The sequence below is a fragment of the Oryza glaberrima genome, chromosome 2 (genome assembly GCF_000147395.1).
Source record: "Oryza glaberrima chromosome 2, OglaRS2, whole genome shotgun sequence".
Classification (NCBI taxonomy): Eukaryota; Viridiplantae; Streptophyta; class Magnoliopsida; order Poales; family Poaceae; genus Oryza; species Oryza glaberrima.
In genome coordinates, this window is record NC_068327.1 from 24,677,882 (window position 1) to 24,698,710 (window position 20,829).

Sequence of the window (20,829 nt, forward strand, 5' to 3'; positions counted from 1 at the left end):
AATACACAAACGTGATACAGATGCTATTGCTACCATCTTGCTTCATATTAGATGATGAAAATAATGGCCGGCGTTGCGAAACTGACTGTACTACAACTACAAGACACGCACATAGACTTGTGGTTGTGGGAGGTTGTTCTGCTATCGTACAGGTTAGAATTCTTGAAAGAACGTAACATGTCAAGTCGTTCAAAACTGCAGTTAGCACTCCGTTGCTTCTACCCAACTTGCCAATTCGCCCACTATATTCTTACTTAAACTATTCGAAATTCTTAATATGCAAAACAAGGACAAGTAATGGGGTGGAGTATATCCACAGATAAAGAAATATATATGTGATTGGGATGAAATGAGTCTAATTTAGGTGGGAACATATTCAAAGTCTGGTTCTTCGCGTGTATGTATCACTCTTTTAGAGCTGCCAAATTATTTCTAAGCATACTTGTGTATGGTTACTATTTCATCCACCGATGTGGGGCGTTGATTGATCCGAGTCCACGTGTGATCAATGTAACACACTGAAATGTACTGTAATAATCCCTTCGTCCCAAATAAGTTAACCTAGTACGAGATCTCTTTACATGGCAATAGGATATATTATATCTCGTACTGGGTTAATTTATTTTGAAATTGAGAGTAGAAAGAGATTACATAGCTAAGCAAGTCCACATAGATCGAAAGCGTGCACCTCAACCAGCTAGAATGACAGGAGAAAAATTTTTAGCTGAAAATCTTCCGAAGCTTTTCATTAACTTTCAGTTTGGACTTGAAGGGCATGACTACGGCATGCCATGTATGACCAGGTATATGTGCTTTGTGCTCATGCTAAGATAATATGTGCCTTGTGCCTTGTGCAGTTGTGTTCATGCTAAGATAATACTTCCTCCATCCAAAAATGTTATATAACCTAGGATTAGATGGAGACGGAGGTAGTACAGTACTTGCAAGCAATTAACCAGAACGTTCTTCGGCGATGACTACAGCTGACAGCTTCTCCGTATGTGACATTATTTATCTCCCGGACAACCGGGGCACCCAACGAGTCAATTTCGATGTGAACCGGGTCGTGCGTGTAGACTGGAGCAACCCTGACTTTAGTCAATTCCACACCTCTCGCTGTACTGGAATCTACTCCCTCCATTCTACAAAAAATAGATACCTCTGTAGGGTATCATATGCCTGTTTAGTTCTCTTGTATTCGAACTAGTATAGGAAGTATTAAACGTAGACTAATAACAAAACAAATTACAGATTCTGTCTGTAAACTGCGAGACGAATCTATTAAGCCTAATTAATTCGTTATTAGCAAATGTTTAATTAGGCTCAAAAATTCATCTCGCAATTTACATACAAACTGTGCAATTGGTTTTTTTTCTTCCACATTTAATGCTCCATGCATGTGTTCAAACATTTTATGTTACGGAAAAGTTAGAAGTTTGAAGGAAACCAAACACAGCCGTAGCTATGTTGATGGGCTTGTAGTAAATCTGATTACCAACAGCATAAACAGTCCTGTAATAACGAATCACAAAGTGTACAACTAGTCTGTAATATAAATCGTTTGGGAGTGACGATATGCACAAATCAACTAACACTAGAGAGCCTAGCGCATCTGTCTATAGCAGAAATGTACTCATTGGGTTAGCAAAGTAACGCTTGTTACACTTGGATGGTTCTTTACAGCGATCTTGCTTCAAAATACTCTGCAAAAGGGTAGGTGCCGAAGGGGCAGGTTCATCAAACACCCGAGCATAAAGGTGTTTATCAAACATCAGCTTTTCCAACAAGGTCCGGCAGGTCTGCAGAAAGGAGAAAACAAACCATGAGTGGAATAATGTAAAATATTTATTTTTTTTAAGAAGGGTATTTTTCCCAGCCTCTACATCTAACCGGATATATACAGCCTTTTTGAATTCGCTCAAATAACCCAATCTGAGAATTTCGGCCCTCAAATACCCCAATCTGAAATTTGCTACTATGAATATTTAAACTCAAGACTGTCTTTTTAAATTAGGTACTTAGCCTATCAAATAGGAAACTTAGCCATCAAATAACCCAATCTGAAATTCACTCATATGGAAAATTGAACTCAGGACCTTGAGGTGCTACTCAGGTCACTGCAACCACTAGGCTACATGCCTTTTCACAAATATTTATTATTTAAACCACTATCATTTTAATATCGAATATACAGGTACAAAAGGAGATAGTAGAGGGGTGACGCACCTGCGGGTTCAACACATCCATCCGATGGATGATATCCTCCTGGCATAATTAGAGCAGAACAATAGATCAGAACTTTTAAAATATTGTTGCTGATAATGGTAACTCCGTAACTGGAATCACCACTAAGAACGGGAATCAAACGATCTTAGATCTGTACATAACATTCAAAATAACTGCCTGATCAATTTAAGACAAACCAACTTTACCACGCAACCGGAGGGATTCAAATAACTTGAACAGTAAGAGATGAGAAAGTAAGTAAAAAGAAGAATATAAATGATATAGAGGAAGCAAACACGGGAGTCACATTCAGAAAGAAAACAGGACATGCTAAACCATAACATACACAAACGGAAATTTTCACAACACTTAAATTTAGACAATAGTTGAATTTTCCATTGTTCACTTGTACCGTATCGATGAATCTTTTAATATTGTAGTGCTAGCTATAACTAAGATTTAAGTATTCCATTCAGATATTTAGAAATAAAACTAAAATTACAATTGTCAAACTACCAAAATAACACGAAATTGAAAAGAAAAGGAATATTTTAAAATATGGAATTTCATGTCTCAACCTTGATTTTGAATTCTTGAATTTCCAAACCAAAAATAAGGGATCCGGGGAATTTAAAATTCAGATTTATGCTTGAAAAGTTAAGACTTCCAAAGTTTCAAATACTGAAGTTCTCGCATAAAATTTTCTTTTTAAAATGAGACATTTAAAGAAAACAAGGATTAATTAGTAAAGAATGCCATATAACATTAATGCAAAACTTTTGGAGATATAGATGGATAAACAAATCACAATTTCAGTGGCATACATGAAACTTTCCTAATTCAAAACAAAGAGCTACAAAAAATAAAACAAACACGCACCTCCACTACTCCTGGATATTGCATGGTATATCCAATAATACGACGACTTAGACCTTCGTAGACAGTGTTATTCATGCTTCCATCACCATTTATCCATGGCAATATTGGGTGATATATATGCCTTTCGCAAGCATGACAACAATCACTGCCCCTGTTGTCTTGTGCTGGAGTAAACGACCTTTTCTGACCTACAGGACTTTGATAGCGTATCTGAGGAGAGCTTGACTTGCTTTGGACATTAAGAACCGTCACAGTGTGCCCGTCACCAAGCATTTTTACACTCCCTTGCACATCACTAGACATTGCACGCTTCTCTCTCAGTAGATTTTCTGTATCTCCAGTCTCGGCCATCTCAAAAGCAGAAGCTCGCAAACAACTGCAATGACTTGAATCTGCAAGTGTAGTTATATGATATTTTGACTTATGTATAGAGTCAACAATCTGCACACCATCATATGCATTGACCTGTGAAGCAAGAAAATAGAGTGACACCTATATATGAGTAGGGAAATAAAAAAATGTGGACAAGAAAGCAGCAGTAAGTGTAGCATCTTATATGCAAGTATTCCACTCTTAATCAGTTTGACATAAATATTTAACTATCCCAATGATGTTTTAAATGTTTATATAGAATTCTACAAGTGCAGAAAAATATGTCAGTAATAACAAGATCTGTTTGTTAACAACAAAAAACCACTGGTAAATTTTGACAAGCAAAAGAATGAACAGTGCAAGTATTCATAATTAGGCAGATATGAAAAACAAAAGTGAATTAAGATAATTATATCGATAAACCAGTAACCAAATAGAACAAATAAGTAGGCTACTAATCTACCATATGCATGCTTGCTCACAGATTTACCTTAATGACCAGCTGAAATCTCTTGAGAGTATGAACAATCAGATCGACGAACTGTATGCCTGCAGGGGATAAGAATATAAAAATGAACTATACTTACAAAATAATTGATGCATAGTCTAACAATTCTAAGTTTAACATAAGTTACACAAATCTAAAGAATACCTAGAGGATCCAGTGCCTGTGACATCTCTCTCAAATTAACTCCTTGTTCGCCAGCTTTATGAACAACACAAAATGCATTTCTGAACAGGTCAGAAGACAATATGTCTGGTTCATTTTTGTTACAACATAATGATGGTGACTGTTCAGCATATGTTTTTATAGCATCCCAAGGCCACCCACTGTAAGAGTTCTCCAAATGAGATTCTGACAGTAAACGCCGACATGAACTGGAGTTGTTTAGATACAATGATGACATATTGTGGCTTTCTACCTGTGAATCAACATCCTTGCTCCCCATTTCCCAGGCTGAAGTAAAAATAAGGCATTCTTTATCATGTAACTCTTGTGTAAGATTACTTGTTTTAATTCTCTCTTGATTCAAAGCCACTTGAAGACCAGGGAAACCTTTCTCTCGGCGATAGCAAAAGTCGCTTTCTATCTTGGGCAAAGGTTTGTGTTTCTTAGTCTTACTGCTTTTAAGTTTAACCATATCAGCCTTGCGTTTGTGACTACTCTCATCCAATTCACTGTTATCATCAACAAACAAACTAGAGCTATTAGGCTCATCAGCCTCACCAACTCCTTCACTTGGCAATGAGGGTGAAATGAACGACTCTCCAGACAAAACAAGAGAAAAGAGCTGGACAATTTCCCCACATTGTAGATCTGGATACAAACAAACTCCATCATCCATGGTATTGTTTTGCTGCCCTACCCATTGAGAAAATTCAGAAGCTTTTTTCCCTGAACCAAATGGGAAGGGTGAATTCGAAGCATTAAAAAAGAATTTCCCAGAAAGAGTGTATGGCTTTGTTCCATCTCCAGTTACCTGTAAAATAGGAGGAAAGTAGATGAACAGTTGAAAAATGCTGTCTTAAATTGCAAGCACACTTTAAAAAAAAACATAAAGCTTAACTATACTGACTAAGTACCAAAAATTGAGCATATAATATCATTCCCTTTGTCTTAGAGAGGTACAATATCATTCCTAATAGTGTTCAATGTATATATGCCACTAAGGCCAAATGATTCTTCCTAATATCAGCACAAACAGAATGACAGTAGAGATGCCAAATAACCACTTCAACCTTTGCAGCATTTAAATGTAAGAGATTATCACCATAGCTCCACTGCAAACTCAGATGCTTGTACTACAGGACAAGTAAAAGCTGAAAAATTTATACTCCCTCCGTTTCACAATGTAAGACTTTCTAGCATTGTCCACATACATATAGATGTTAATGAATCTAAACACATGCATATGTCTAGATTCATTAACATCTAAATGAATGTGGGCAATGCTAGAAAGTCTTACATTGTGAAACCGAGGAAGTATTACACAACAAGCATAGATTATAGATATGTGTAGTTGCGAGCTCCGAGAACTGCATAAAGAAATCCGCGATGCAGGAATGCAGCCTCATCGCATTTATACTTCTTGGGTTCAGAGCCAAAGAAATGGAGCAGTGCACATAGGATCTTAAATTTCACAGAATGTTGTTAATACATCTATTATTCTATTGTGTTTTCCAACAAAGCCCAACCCCCTTCCCCTTTACAGCACTCCTTTCGCGCCTTGTAGCTCTCCTTGGAGATTCAAAAGCCTGAACTGGGGAGAGCATACTGAAGAAATAATCAAAAGAAATTTGATACATTGATGGGAAGATGAATTAGCAAACACTAACCATGAAATTTTTCTCTCTGAGAAAGGAAAAGGCAGTAAAAATTTCAGTCTCTGAATAAAGCTGGAGGGTTGCTGCTAACGAAGCTTGCACTTCTGGTCCTGATGAGGTGCTGAGAAAAGCCAGCTTCAGAAGCTCTAATGCATTTGCAACTGCCAATGATCTGCATACATCTCTTTTAGCAATATCATCTTTATTATGGTTAATGGCCTTTTCATGAGATCTGAAGGGAATGTCCATGTTTTTACTTGCATGGATTGCATTTGACAGCCTATAGGATTTTGCATGTTCACGGAGTCCACTTTCTTGAATTGCAGTGCTTGCACAGGTTGCACGTGCACCTAAAACCTGATTATTACAAGGTAAAACATCAGCGTTAAATAAAATATGTGTTTATTGAGATTAAATGTATCAGTACGTACTGGCTGTTTCTGCCCATTTGGAACTTCCTTGGTGGCATCATTATCATCATTGTTCCTTTCATTCTTAGACCCAACTCTCTTGGTCTGCTCCATTTTTTCTACTCGAATGAATTCAAGGACTTCATCAAGTGCACTCTTTATCTCTGGATCCTCGAAATTATCCCAAAAGAATTGCTCAGAATCTGGATCCACACAGTTGTCATGACTAAAATTTGAGATTTCGGAAGGTAATCCTCTCAATTTCCATCTCTTTTCCTTTTCAAGGTACCTAGCGTATCGTATCCCTAAAAGGTCACAGACTCGGCTCACAGCTGGTCTTATGTTTGTTTTTTTCCTCAAGTATGCTATCCTTCTACGGCATGCAGCTGGTGGAGCTGGAAGATCAGAAAGAGAGTTCCAATCTACGCGATGAGATCCTGCTCCAAGTGTTGCACGGGATCTAGTGTATATCATCAGCAATTTTCTGTAGATAAAAATAACCAATCAGGTTCCCAGCATCATGGAAAACATTGTCTCCAGTAAAGTGCATTGAAACAAAATAATTGATGTACAACCAAGAAATACCTGTCAGAATCGTATGTCCACACAAATCGTTTCTCTCTCATGCAGCTTCCTCTTAAGATGGTAGATCGACTGATCCTTGGACTGCTTATCGTATCTTCATCCACCTGTGGGAGAGAATCAGTATGGAATGTGGATGGAGAGATTCTCTCAGATACCTCCTCATGTGGGATAGACTGTGCTGGTCTCGGTTCAGTGGATTCAATGGTTTCAACATTCCGTTTGATAAATTTCAGGGTAATCTCATCAGCAGACCTTTTCCTTTTTTTAGAGGTTGATCCTGAATTAACTTTTCGCCGTTTTCTTGCAGCAGGGACGGTGGGCTGTCCATGAAGCTGTCTATTCTGAGAGGACGATACACAGAGCACCTACATAAATCAGTCCATCCAGTCAGTGTTACTGGATAGAAACCATGTACATAACAGAAACATAAAGGGCCCCGAACATAAAAACAGAGTTGAAACGATAGCAAGAGTAAACAAAATCAGCCATAACAATGTTGCAACTAAGGAAAATAAGGCTAACATTGCAACTAGATATGAGATACTATTATTATGTTTCTTGGCTATATTGTGTTTATCACTTTGTTTCCTGCTATATAGTATTTAAGCATTATTACCCTTAAGAGCTGCCAGTGGAGCTTGTGCATTCTTCCAAACTTTGTAAATATTCCTCACAATATAATCCAAATAGCGTATGAGACTCTGTTACTGCTCCCCAGTCCAAAAAGAAAAACGAGTCCAGTTATTACTATTTTAACTGGTCCCCATAGGCCCAGATGCTATCGCATAAAATTATTGTCGATCAATTCAACTCAGAATAGTATGAGTACACCTCATCTATTTGAGATTTCACGAATTTGCTACCAGTTAGTCGATTACATGTCACCTTTCCCACACATGTTCTCGGTCACATGTCCACTTTACAACATGAGTTGGAATTCACAATACAGCCTATTTGCCACCTTGATTCACCACATTCAAGAAAAAGAAAGCAGGCATTAGGACAACCTCACGAACACACTTTGCATGGTATTTGCTGATACATTAAACATTCCCATCTTGTCTTGAAATTCCGTTGATCTGTTTCTGGTTTTGTGTTTACCCTTTACCCTTATTTTAATTTTAATACTTTGCATGGGATATAATTAATCTGTTATAGGGTTATCTTTCCACAATATAGAACTGAACCAGAAAAAGAATAGGGGTGCATTAGTTGGTATATAAGTTGAAGAAATATCAAATACAGAAGTAAGGTCAAATACTAATTCCTATAATGAGTGTTTTTATTTCAGTCCCCTCCATTATTTTAAAAAAAAAGGTCATAATAAAACAGAGTAGCTCTTCGTATCTCTAAGGAGCTTGGAGGGAAATATCGAGATCAGACACATACCTGCTGTACAGAGAGATTCAACTCCCTGGCAATTATACGACAATCTCTAAAAGGAAGTTTTCCATTCTCACTGGCATTCATAATGCGCTGTTGTAACTCCAGTCTTTGTTCAGTAGTCATTACTCTAAGTGAACTCCATGAACGAGGATGAGAAACCTACAAAATATAGGGTATCATATAGTTAATCTGTACAACAGTACAAGAGAAAATCACAACTGAGATCGAATGGTCTAACATTAGCAAAATAGCCAATGCCAGTCAATATTATTTACACTGGGTGTAATGGGCTTCAATAATAACTAAATGGATATTGAAACACATTCACAACTAGTAGCATGATTGCAGTTGACAATATACAGTTAAAAACAAAATAGAAACAAGAAAACGGTCACATATCAACATCAGGATTCAACAACGGTGAGCTCTTTGCACATGGTGTTGCAGTGTTCAATCATGAATAGTAATTTAACAGTAATGGTAGATCAGATGCCCTGAAAATACAAATGGTCTCATCGTTTGGCTTTTTTCGTAATAAGCAAAAACGGCTTATTAGAGAATAAAAATGAATTTGTAGGTAAAACTTTTATATATGTGTTCTCGGTGACTTAAAAGCTAATGCTGAAAAAGAAACTACGTTGAAAATATCTCAAAATCAATGTCAAAATTAAGTTTGAAAATTCAAATTTTGGCTTTTTCTTTGGCTGAATAGGCCATCCGATGGGAGCCAAAATAATATGGATACAGGCCAGCATTGGCCATTCAAAATAGAACTTCACCTTTTAAAATAATAGGCAGAATCATTTTTTACTACAACCAGAAAAGAGAGAAGATATATCCATAAAGTGCAGGGTTATGTAAATAAAGGAACTAAGGTTAGCATAAAACATACAGGGGAGAGAGAGAGAGAGAGAGAGAGAGAGAGAGAGAGAGAGAGAGAGAGAGAGAGAGAGAGAGAGAACTAAGAAAGTATACATAAACACATTTTATTGGAGAGGTGAATAATGGGATAAAAAACGAAAATGACCATTAAAAATAGAACAGATAAATCAACAGTAATAAGTCATTATTATTAGGTAACAATGCAATAATGAACGTCGACAATGACAAACCTCTGGTACAGAACAGCCAGGAAAGGCACTTGATGGCTCAGCCAAGCCAGCTGTTAAATAACAGTACTCTAACGTTTCCCAGTAAGCATCAACAAACTCCTGCCTTGAAAGAACAAAATCATGCCGAATTTTTGGCCGATGGTTCACATTAACATGGGATGATGGAAGAATTCTTGGTGTAGGCTCTTCAATGTAAGGCCTCAGCTCTATTGAATGTGTAGGCAAAGCATCTGATGGCGCACCAGAATCATCTACAAGTTCCTTTGCAAGTTGGACAAGCTAGCAAACAAAACGAAAGAACTAATCATTTCAATTCTTCTCAAGCTGAATTACAATAAACATTAACCGGAATTCATAAGACAGATATGCAGCAGGCCAATATAGACCTAAAAAATGTTAAAGAGCATGCCTAAGGTTCAAGACTCTCACAACGTTAATTCCAACATCACAGACAAAACATTACCTTGAGCTTATCTAGAATATTTACCAAGCGTGAGAGTCGGCCTTTGGCATGAGTATCCATGAGTTGGTTGTATTCCTCGGTAGGAATTTCTGAAAGCGTTTTTCCAAGCCTACACTTAGTAATCATGTGATCAATCTTCTTTGCTGATCCCACAACTTGCAGAAAGAGTTCAAGAGGCATTTCTTTTGTAGCTCCCACCATAGAAAACAACACAGACGATTGACTAAGGTTCTTGTCATGATGCCCTTCTTTGTCATTATCAAATGGGTCACACCAATTTGGCAAACCACTAACATATACCCACAGAAATTTATGGAACAGCTTAGCTCGAATCATCTTTGCACCAATGAATCCATTGGCATGCATAGCTTCTAATATTAATGGTTTGTTATCTTTAACTCTGCGCGGAATCCTCAATCCAAGTATAGCAGTCGTGTGTTGATTTTGCTTCAATTTAGCTGCTGCACCTGAACGAGTTTCTGTATCAAAGTTCCTTTGTCTATTCCTAATTTGATCCACAAGTTCCGGTGACAAGTCTCCAACAGAAGAATGCAGTATTACATCAATGAGACGACTGCGGGTGTAGTCTGTAACCAGAGGGACACTAACTTTGATGCATTTACAGCTGCCCTCTTCCTGAAGCTTATTTAAAGTGCGAGTCAATGTCTTCCTATCCATTATTTTTCCATTTTCTTTTTCAAGTCCCTCTAACCATTTATGTAACTCCACCTTTAGTACAAATTTCTTTTTCTGCAAAGGGAAAAAGGAAAGGTGTTATATAACAATATGCAGTCCTACATGCAAGGATGCACTTACACCATGCATGCACATGATAATGAAATAAGGTATTTTGGCACATTATTCATATTAAAAACTTTTGAGTGTTGTATACTCAATTAGTAACCTTTAGCATGTGAAGAATCCTCCTATGCCGTCGATCATCAGAAGTCAATGGAGGGCAGCGACGCCTCTTCCTCTGACCCAAAGCAAGTTTCTCTAAAACAGAAATAAGGGGGTCACTTTGGTTAAGCTCATTGATTTTAATGGTGCTCATATATGTCAACATTCAAACTTTGTAATTCTTTTTTCAACATTTAATTACAACTATGTAGGTTCACTTGCAATGCAGCATAAAAGTTGTATCACAGATTCAGTTCAAAAGTACTTTCATATGATCGCCTTTTGTGGTGATAAGAAATCCTAAAAGAAATTTATGGTCAAAGTTCAACTTGGATATCGTGCTAACTCAAAGAATTCCTTAAGAAAAAGAAACACAGGGAGCACAGATGACAAGTACAAATAACTCGCAGAACTCAAAGTTAGTTCGCAAGAAGCTTGGCACATACAGTTCTCAAAAAATGCACTGTACTAACTGGATGAAATATAAATCACTAACTCAGCCGTATAAATCTATCAAACTGTCAGAACTTGCCTTTACTTTTGATCTTTGGAATACTCGATAAAAAAAAAGGTGCAGGGTATGAAATAGATTACATACCTGGTTATGAGCCTATGAGCTTATTAAACAGAGCATATGACTGCACATTTACTTGGACGAAAATGTGAAGCCATTTGGATATATGCGACTAAGGGTGTTCAAAAGTAAGGTCAATAAGTGAAGTTTTAAGCAGCATAAAATACCACAAGCTCCTACAACAGCATGGCACTCCCCCAAAGAGGTACTAAGCACAATTTTTTGAAAGAATAAATAGAAACTACCAGGAACATAGATCACTGTACCTTGTTCAACAATTTGAGAAACCCCAACGCAAGCTTCATGGTTACTCTGGAGGGGATGTCCTGCTGGTTTATTGTGGCATTCTTCTTCCAACAAAAGCTTGTTATTATCAACAAATAAATCAACCCGTGAGATTGGAGATTCTGATCCTTTAGATGGAACTAATGACCACAAATCAGAACACTTCTCGTGGTCATCTGGGAGTGCCTCCAAATTATGCAGAGCAGCACCAGCTTTGTAGTGTGAAAAGTTTTTTGAAGTCCAAACTCGGTATTGTGATGTCTTGTCTTGAACTTCAGCTTCCCAAGTCAAATTGTATTTTTTAAGCATGGATGACACTCGCTTATGAAGCCTTTTTGAATTGTTGTGCCCAAGACGTTTGCCAAGCTACATGGAAGTTACATGAAAACATGAGTTGCTAACTTCAAGAAATACAGAACACTAACATGCTGCACTAATAAGGTATCATGCTTTGCAACAAGATATTGCATTAGGATGGGCTATTGGATGCTTTATAGGCCCATATGGCTGGGAATGGGCTGGGGGTGGGGTGACTGGGAAAAGGCTGGGCGTTGGGACAGAGTAAAACGCACATGATTTTCTGGTTTCCTCAAGAGGGGCACGCAGCGCACAACATGGGGGAAGGGGAGGACAGATGACTGTGCTTTTAAGTAGTAAGAGACTAGATGACACTGACAATATTAGTCCATATCACACTGACAATAGCATGTGCATTGCCATGGAACTCAAATAAGTAAACGACAGCTTCTAACCTAAGCTTTAAAAATGCAAAAGCAATTATATTTAAATCCAGATAAACAAGTTGATCATAGTAGAGAGATAATGACACTTTACTGCACTATATAATCATCAATGCTAGTCTCATCATGACAGGACATTTTGCACATGAAGCTCTTTTTTTTCATTAGGGATTTCAACCAGAAGAATAATGTATCAGAAAAGATTTTATATCATAAAGAAGCTCCAGTAAGTTAGTCAAAAATATAGATATGTTATAGGCCATGCTGCTAGAGACAAAATTTATGTATTTACGCTACTAGAAATGAACCAGTTACAACCCACAAGAAGCCGTACATATATGCCATTAAGACAACTATTCATATTCCTGTATACCAAAAGAATAGTTTGTAGGTTTGTAGAATATGTCATTGAAAAGCACAGATGTATAATTTAACTCCTGAAAAAGTTACAAGAAGTACCTCAACAAGGGTTATTCCTTTTGGCCCTTGAGCGTTGATCATATCGTATATACAGTTCTCTAATGGAAGCTCCATGACTTGATCAGTTGCCTGGCCTTTCTTGCCAAGTTTGTAGTTTGAGGTTGTACTTTTTGGCTGAAATTCATTTGGATCGAATTTCTTCAACAGACGTAAACAGCGAATAAACTGAACAAAAGGAATATCTTTATCACTTGTTGGCTCACAAAGTATATGACCAGGTGAAAGATAACAGCACAAGAGGGGTACATATGGACATGGTAAATTATAAAGTCTTTTCTAATTTCCAGTTCCTGACAGGAAGCACTGACAAGCCCAAAACTATTACTGAATAGAGCATACATTATTAATTGAAAATGCCAACAGAACAGGAGGAAAGATTAATGTCACCTTATCATCAACTTTGGCATCAAATTCTTCAATAAGTTGTGCGTCTCTTAGCCTATGCAGTACCTAAGCAAACAGTGTCTCAGTAATACCCTATAAGGAGGAAAACCAGAAGAGCAGAAACTAGAGAGCATATGCAGTAAGTGATTCTGAGCAAACTTACATTTCTCCATGCTCTGTGCCCATATGTCATCCTGTAATTGAGATCTACTTTTATATCCGAAACAACAAGAGTCTATCGATGAAATAATTGCAGAGAGTTAGAAAACTATAGAGAAAAAATAAAATCCAGGAGAATACCAAATGGAAAAGAAAAGAAGGAACAGTTGACCTTTCCACTAGCTTCTTCTAGTTTATCGCATATGGCTTTCATTGCTGGAAGATAATCATGAATAGATATATCATTTTTGTCATTTACACCAAAAGCCCCATCTTCTTGCAAAACATCTCCATTGCTCTCTTCATTGCTGCCCAGTAGTTCAGGCTTTATGATCTCAATTCTTTGTTGTGAATTCATATTCAGGTTTTTGGCATATCGCGAGAGATACAGTGAGTTAGTATTGATGATTTGTTTATTCTGGGAAGCATCTTCGGCATCAGCTCCATGATCTTTAACCTTTATAATAGTTGACTGCCTAACGATTAACTTCTGCGACTGAAGGCTCTTTACAATAAAGTGGAAGTTGTTTCCTTTCATAAGGAAAGTTTTGCATAGATCATTTTGCGTTACACCAGAAGTCCTATGAGAAACAAAGGAAAATAACATCACAGTGCAAATATTCAAAATCAATCATCTTCTCTGCCTATATATACATTACGGAACAATGTATATATGGCTAACAGAAAGATAATGCTATTCTATTTGACCATGCTTCTTATGTAATTTGCAAATGCATGCTAATTGCTAATGATCAGAATATATGCAGGTTCCTGCATTAAACTCACGAAATAATAAAGGTAAGACCAAAATACATCTAAGGAAATGGTGTTTATAACTATGCCAAATTGTGAGTAACCCCACCCAATTTTGGTTTGCCAAGACAATCATGCATAGTAGCTCAGCATTTGGGAAAAAATCTCCCAGTTCATAGAACCACCAGCTCATATGATGATTTGCTCAACGGTTACGCCAGAACGCACCTGCTTGCTCCGACCCGTTCAAGCGCCCCCTTCTGGACGGCGCTCAACTCCGATTTCGCGAACCTGCGGTCATACATCCCGAGGAAGTTGTCCCTGAGCGCGGCGCTAGCGACCAACCGCACCCCCCGCCGCTCGGCCTCCTCCACGTCCTTCTCCACCGGGTCGACGGGCGCCCCGTCCCCCTCTCCCACAACGAGGCTGATGATGGGGAGCGCGATGAGGCGGGCCCAGAGGACGCGCTTGGCATCGAGACCGGGAGCGAGGCCGGCCGCCTCGAGCGCGCCGCGGAGCGCCGGCCAGAGGTCGGTGACCGGGAGGCCGGGCGAGAGGCGGGCGCACACCTCCTCCAGCGCCGCCGAGACGAGCGCGTCCATGCCCCCGCGGCTCGTGTAGGGTGGTGCGCCCCGGTGTTTCGGGAGGTTTAGGGTTTTGGCTACGGTCGCATCTGCCTCTGCGCTCGAGGAGGGCTCTGTGGTCGGAGGAAGAGGAGGATTACTCGCCACGCGAAGCGGAGCTCGCCGCGCTTGCCGGCGGTGTGGCCGCGGTGGGGAGTAGTGGATCGCCGGCTTTGGTCCGGTGATGAGGCTTGCCGATGATACAGAAAGAGTACGGGTTAGATTGCACGGCCCAATAGGCCCATTAACGTTAGAAATTCTCGGCCCAATAGGCCCAGTAATGGCCGCTCCCTAGTCCACAAAACCTAGTGACGCGGCGAAACCCCAAAACCCTTCTGCACTCGCCGTCGCCTCCGCAACGAAAATGGCAGCGCTCGCCTCCCTCCTCCTCCTCCGCCGCCGCGGCGGGAGCCACGCCGCCGACGCTCTCCTCCGCGCGCTCACTACCGCCGCTGGAGAGCAGCCACTCACGGCGTCGGCGGCCAAGACCCGCCTCCGCCGGGAGCACGACCCCGACCGCGTCGTCTCCCTCTTCGAGGCCATCGACGACGCCTCCCTCTCGGCCTCCTCCACCCGCCACGCGCTCTCCCTCGCCGCACGCAGGCTCTCCCGCTCCCGCCGCTTCGCCGACGCCGAGGCCCTCCTCTCCTCCCACATCCCGGCCTCCCCCACCGAGCCGCAGCTCGCCGCTGTCCTCTGCTCCTACGCCGCCGCGTCCCTCCCCGAGAAGGCTCTCGCCGCCTTCCGCTCCGCCGCGCCGTCCCTCCCGTCCCCGATCTCCCCGCTCCCCTTCAACGCCGTCCTCTCCGTGTTCCTCCGGTGCCGCCGCCACCGCCGCGTCCCGGTCCTCTTCGACGAGCTCTCCAAGGAGTTCTCCATCACCCCTGACGCCTCCTCCTACGGCATCCTGGTCAAGGCATACTGCATGCTGAGCAAAGACGCCAAGGCACACGAGGTGTTAGATCAAATGCGTGGGCAGGGTTTCACGCCGACCAATAGTATCTACACCACAATGATCGATTCCATGTATAAGCAGAAGAAGATGGAGCAGGCAGAGCGCTTGTGGAAGCAGATGTTGGAGAGCGGACGCAAGCCTGACCAAGCTGTATATAATACAAAGATCATGCACCATAGCCTTCACGGCAAGACGGAAGATGTGCTTGAGGTGATAGCAGAAATGGAGGAAGCTGGAGTGAAGCCGGATACCATCACTTACAATTTCCTCATGACTAGCTACTGCAAGCATGGTAAGATGGAGACTGCCAAGGAGCTGTACAGGTCACTAGGCGAGAAGGGGTGCTCAGCAAACGCTGCCACGTACAAGCATATGATGGCACAGCTGTGTGCCCATGGAGATTTGGACGGTGCATTGGTGATCTTCAAGGAAAGCTATAGGAGCAACAAGGTGCCAGATTTTAGGACAATGAGTGGATTGGTTGAGGGATTGACAAAGGCTGGCAGGGTGGCTGAGGCAAAGAATATTGTTGCCAAGATGAAGAAGAAGTTCCCAGAGCAATTGCTGTCAGGGTGGATGAAACTCGAGAAGGAGCTTGGGTTGAACTCAGATAGCGGAGATGCAGGTACTCGGGCAGAATGTATATCTGAAGAAACTCCTTCTGAGGCCGAGGCTGCTATGCCAAAGACACTTGAGCTGGAAGATCCTTCTTCTGATGAAACAGAATGTATGGCAGAGGCGTCCACTAGTGAGGAAATGCCACGGGATTCTGCTTAATCAGATGTTATTTATGTATTTCAAGTTTAATTTGGTTAGGATGTTTTTACATTGTGCGCATTCTCTACAAAGGAAGAATTTCTAATGCTCCCATGTACAGAGGTAAACATTAGTTTCTAGATGTGGACTCCTGAGCCACTAAGAGTTATATTGGGCTGACAATGCTTATAATTTCGTTGTTATGGATTTATTGTGGTGTTCACCTTCAGTAATAATTGTTACAATAATGTGATGGCTGATCTATTTGGCGTGGAAGTGAATTTCACAATGAAACACATCACTGCCGGAAGTTCAGCTATCCTGGAGCTTTCGTCATGTTCTGTACTAACTGTTACAAACTTATAGTAAGTTGATGCCTGGATTATTCGGCATTGAAGTGAATTTCACAAGGAAACACATCACTGCCTAAACTTCAGCTATCCTGGAGTTCTCATTTCAGTTCCTGCTTTGGTTTTTTTGAGCAATAGTTCCTGGTTGATTCCATGCATGCCTATGCAAGTAAAGCATTGAAAGAAAATATGCTGCTGGTGATGCTTGTGGTTTCGGAGGTTGTGCTGCTATCATATTGTTTATCCTATTTCCCAATACATCCCACTGAAATTGCTCATAAATCATGTTGACGAGGTTGTAATCTTGTATGAGTATAACCCTTGTTTGCAGATTTCAGACGAAGGTGTGCAGTGCATCAGCAACAAGGAAGACATGGCAAAAGGCCAAAAGCAATGAAACAAGTTGCCGGTGCCACCTCCATGCTGCGGGAACACTCGTTGATCCCCGGTGATTGATCGAAACTGTACTGTTGCATTGCAAGTCTGAACTCTGAAGTCACTGAAATTTCACTTTGTCATCTCCTGGCAACCTTCATCCCAGTATCAACTATCCACAGGCTGCTGCTATTTGGTTGAGACTTGAGACTGGGGTTTTGTGAAATACTACAACAAGAAAGCATGGAGGAATTAAGTGCAACTAAGATGCGTCTCACCCGTTTGGGAGTAGTATATTTTGGAATGGAGGGAGTAGTGTTTAGGATGTATACAAACATTATGAAACGGCACACCATAATGCATACATACATCCTATATGAAGCTCATGGTGACCCTCGGTTTGCGGGGATCATCGTCCCCAGGATCCGCTAGACTAGCTGGCCGCAGTTTGCACAAAACGAGAAGCTAAGTAGGAGTAATCCCCTTTCGGCGATGCTTGGGAGAGCTCACAGTTTCCTGCATAAATGCAGCACGCAAGTTGAAACTAACTTTACCTCTATTCCGTGAAAGACATAAACAGTGTTGCAAGTCGCAACCCCGGTTCATGAACTGTGCATGGTGCTGGGATCCTGTTGTTATATAACGGGATTTTGGACTATTTGCCATCTTTCCCAATGCCACACTCCCAAATACCATCTTCCCAAAAAACTTGAATAAATTGCCATTGGTCCCCCTACATTAGTTGATTTTCTGCCATTTTGGTCCATTCTTGACGCCACATCAGCAGCCACCTTATGACACCATCAAGAAAATGACATTGATACCCCTGCTCTTTCAGTCCAAATTTAACATAGTCCACGGCAAATAAAACACAACCAACATAACTGATAGATGCACAATAATTTCACAAGCAAACACAGCTTGGAACATACAAACAAAACTTACAAACGCTAGACAGATCAATCTAAAAAAAGAATATCAGGAAAAAATTTGATGCCAAACCAAAGGGAGGGAAAGATGAAGGATCTATTATTCTTTTACCTGGGATTGTGTCGTCGTTTGGCCACCGCCGGCGGAATCGCTAGAGCAAGGAGCGACGCGAAGTCGGACGAGGAGTAGAGACGCAAATCCTGGGGCAGGAAGCGATGCAAATATTGGAGTTTTTCTCCTACTCCCAGTGCAAAGGGCAAAATAGGGATTTCGCCCCATCCAAAGCTGACGTGGCATAAAAAAAGAAATAAAATGGCTAGGAATCAACTAATATATGGATCCAGTGGCAATGTATCTAAACTTTTTGGGAAGATGGTATTTGGGAGTGTTGCATTGGGAAAGATAGCAAATAGTCAAAAATCCCGTTGATAACACAGTGCAATCAGACACTCTCACATCACAGGTTTCTCTTAATCCTGAACTCTACTAGCAGAGTGCCACATCTTTTAACCTGCAACATGTATGCTAATGCTAAAATTTAAATTTTAAAATTTAATTTTGGAGTTGACTTTGATACTTTCATCGTAGTTTTTTTTAACATTGACGTTTAAGTCATTAAGAACACATGTATGAAAATTTCAACCCTAAATTACATTTTTATCGCTAATATGTTGTTTGGAGTATTATCAGCAATCGGCCAACCGATGGCAGCAAAAGTTTTCGCTGAATCCTGCACTCTACTAGAATACTGGTAACTCTGCACTCTACTAAACTTGCCCTGTCTCTCTAGAGCCAGCAAGAGAGAACAAATTTCCTTCTACAAACAGGGTTTCTAGATAGAGAGAACAGACATACTAGTATTACTTCCATGTAAAACGGTTGTTCCTATGGCAGGTATCGGTCTTTCAGAAGATCTGCCATGAACGGTTGCTTTCAGCAGATCAGATGCGTGAAAGCAACCAAGATCCGTGTGGAACGGAGGATGCATGCGCCTCAGCATGACACGATACTTCTACACTATCCATGGTTTAGTGCTTGGGACGTATCGCTTCAGCTGATTTAGACGTCCCGTTTCCTGTAGTATAAATTGTCCACCATTATAATACTACTACCATAGTCCACAGCATATGCTGTCATGGGGATATGCGGTCATGGATTCCTAACTTGAGTTTAACATGAAAGGTCTATTTAAAATAGCATAATGACAACTTCTCGATAAACTAGAGTTAGACCACTGTTTTGTTGCCGTCATTCTTATCTGAGATTAAGCAGATGATGTCAGCACGCCAATAACATAATTGAGACGGTGGGTTTCTTTTGTAGCAACCTCTGTAAAAAGGCTCCATATTTCATTTGTTGATGTGAGTCATGTTTGTCCACTATCCCGTGATGCTGGTACAAATTCTGTGCACATGTTAAACCTGAAATTTATGCTTCCAAGTTTCAACGTCGCAGAGGCTGAAGAACCAAGTTTGTCCTAAAGGAAATTCAGTTCTCTCATAAAACAAGGGAATTTCAACGTCGCAGCCCCGTTCGTTTCTACTAAAAACAGTGGATGAAATTTTAGATACTCGTGGCACGTTTTTTAAACTGCTAAACGGTACGTTTCATGCGAAAACTTATTATATAAAAGTTCCTCTAAAATATCAGATTAATTTATTTCTCAAGTTTGTAATAATGAAAATTCAATTAATCACACGTTATTATCACCTCGTTTTACGTGAAACACTTAATTTTTATCTTTATCTTTATCTTCAGAAGATTTAAACACTAAATCTAGCTAAACAAAGCGAATCCTTAGCAAAAGAATCTTCTTTTAAGCCAGCGTGGCCGGCAATTTATCATGCATTAGCCATCCACTCATCCATAGTACTACGGATACAGCAGTATTCTGTCACTTTTCGTGAGAGATCACGATCATGGACAGCGTAGCGTTAGCACCCCGTGCCTAACTAGGATCCAACCGCTGCTGCTTGATCGCATTCACATGCCAAGCTAGCCGCTACTAAACGATCCAATAAAACGGAGAATTCAAGAGCGAAACACCTCACTCGTGATGGACACGGGCTACTCATAAACAATTTGTAATCGGCTCTAATTTAGCTAAATAAATTAAATTTTAATTTTTCACCGACTACCAATGTATCATGCCTCTGACAATACTCCAATACCGGAGATTATGGTTGTGTTCGTTCGTACTGAAGATGAAAATGAAGTAAGGTAAAAGAAACTATTATCGTATAATTAATTAAGTATTAATTATTATAAGTTTGCAAAAAGATTTACCTAATATTTTAAAGCTTTATCAATATATAAAGTTCTCGTACAAAATACACCGTTTAGTAGTTTAAAATGTGCTAATAGAAACAAGATAAAATATATACTCCCTCCGTTTCAAGTTTTAAGATATTTTGACTTTGGTCAAATTCAAACTACTTCAAATTTGACTTAATTTATAAACAAATATAGTAATATTTAATTACCAAATTAGTTTTATTAAATTATTAATTAAATATATATTTATAATAAATTTATCTTGGATCGAAAATATTACTGTTTTTTTCTTAAAAAATTGGTTAAATTTAAAGCAGATTGATTTTGATAAGGTTGAAACATCTTATAATCTAAAACTGATGGCGTATTATAATATCTCAAGCAGCGATCAATGATTCGATGGCAATTGCGTGGCAAAGAAACTGAGAAATCAATCACACAAAGTTGTGGTCACTCACGCTTGGTGCTAGTGCTAGCTGCGGAATGGGGCAGCAGAAATGCGACGAGCTAGCTGGATAGCGGCGCCTGCCAGC

General features: G+C 40.1%; 2 protein-coding genes across 4 annotated transcripts; one reads left to right on the top strand and one right to left on the bottom strand.

The window, feature by feature from the left end:
* Positions 1-1,348: 1,348 nt before the first annotated feature.
* On the bottom strand, positions 1,349-18,208 carry LOC127764240 (uncharacterized). 3 transcript variants are annotated; one of them, XM_052289092.1, is made up of 18 exons: positions 14,262-14,843; positions 13,453-13,861; positions 13,285-13,356; positions 13,125-13,187; positions 12,717-12,851; positions 11,499-11,883; positions 10,663-10,754; positions 9,759-10,508; positions 9,296-9,574; positions 8,187-8,342; positions 6,798-7,162; positions 6,234-6,696; positions 5,815-6,159; positions 4,130-4,958; positions 3,968-4,026; positions 3,106-3,570; positions 2,227-2,265; positions 1,349-1,799 (listed from the first exon to the last, which is right to left on the bottom strand). In XM_052289092.1, exons 1-18 carry the CDS (start codon positions 14,633-14,635, stop codon positions 1,617-1,619), a joined length of 5,463 nt encoding a protein of 1,820 aa, XP_052145052.1. In that variant the 5' UTR covers positions 14,636-14,843; the 3' UTR covers positions 1,349-1,616. The 3 variants fall into 3 exon arrangements, with proteins under 3 accessions (XP_052145052.1, XP_052145051.1, XP_052145053.1); XM_052289091.1 differs by having other exon boundaries at positions 1,350-1,799; positions 12,717-12,902; XM_052289093.1 differs by lacking the exon at positions 14,262-14,843 and adding an exon at positions 18,134-18,208 and having other exon boundaries at positions 1,352-1,799; positions 12,717-12,902.
* On the top strand, positions 14,970-16,777 carry LOC127764242 (pentatricopeptide repeat-containing protein At4g36680, mitochondrial-like). Its single transcript, XM_052289094.1, has one exon. It carries the CDS (start codon positions 15,021-15,023, stop codon positions 16,386-16,388), a length of 1,368 nt encoding a protein of 455 aa, XP_052145054.1. The 5' UTR covers positions 14,970-15,020; the 3' UTR covers positions 16,389-16,777.
* Positions 18,209-20,829: the final 2,621 nt, after the last annotated feature.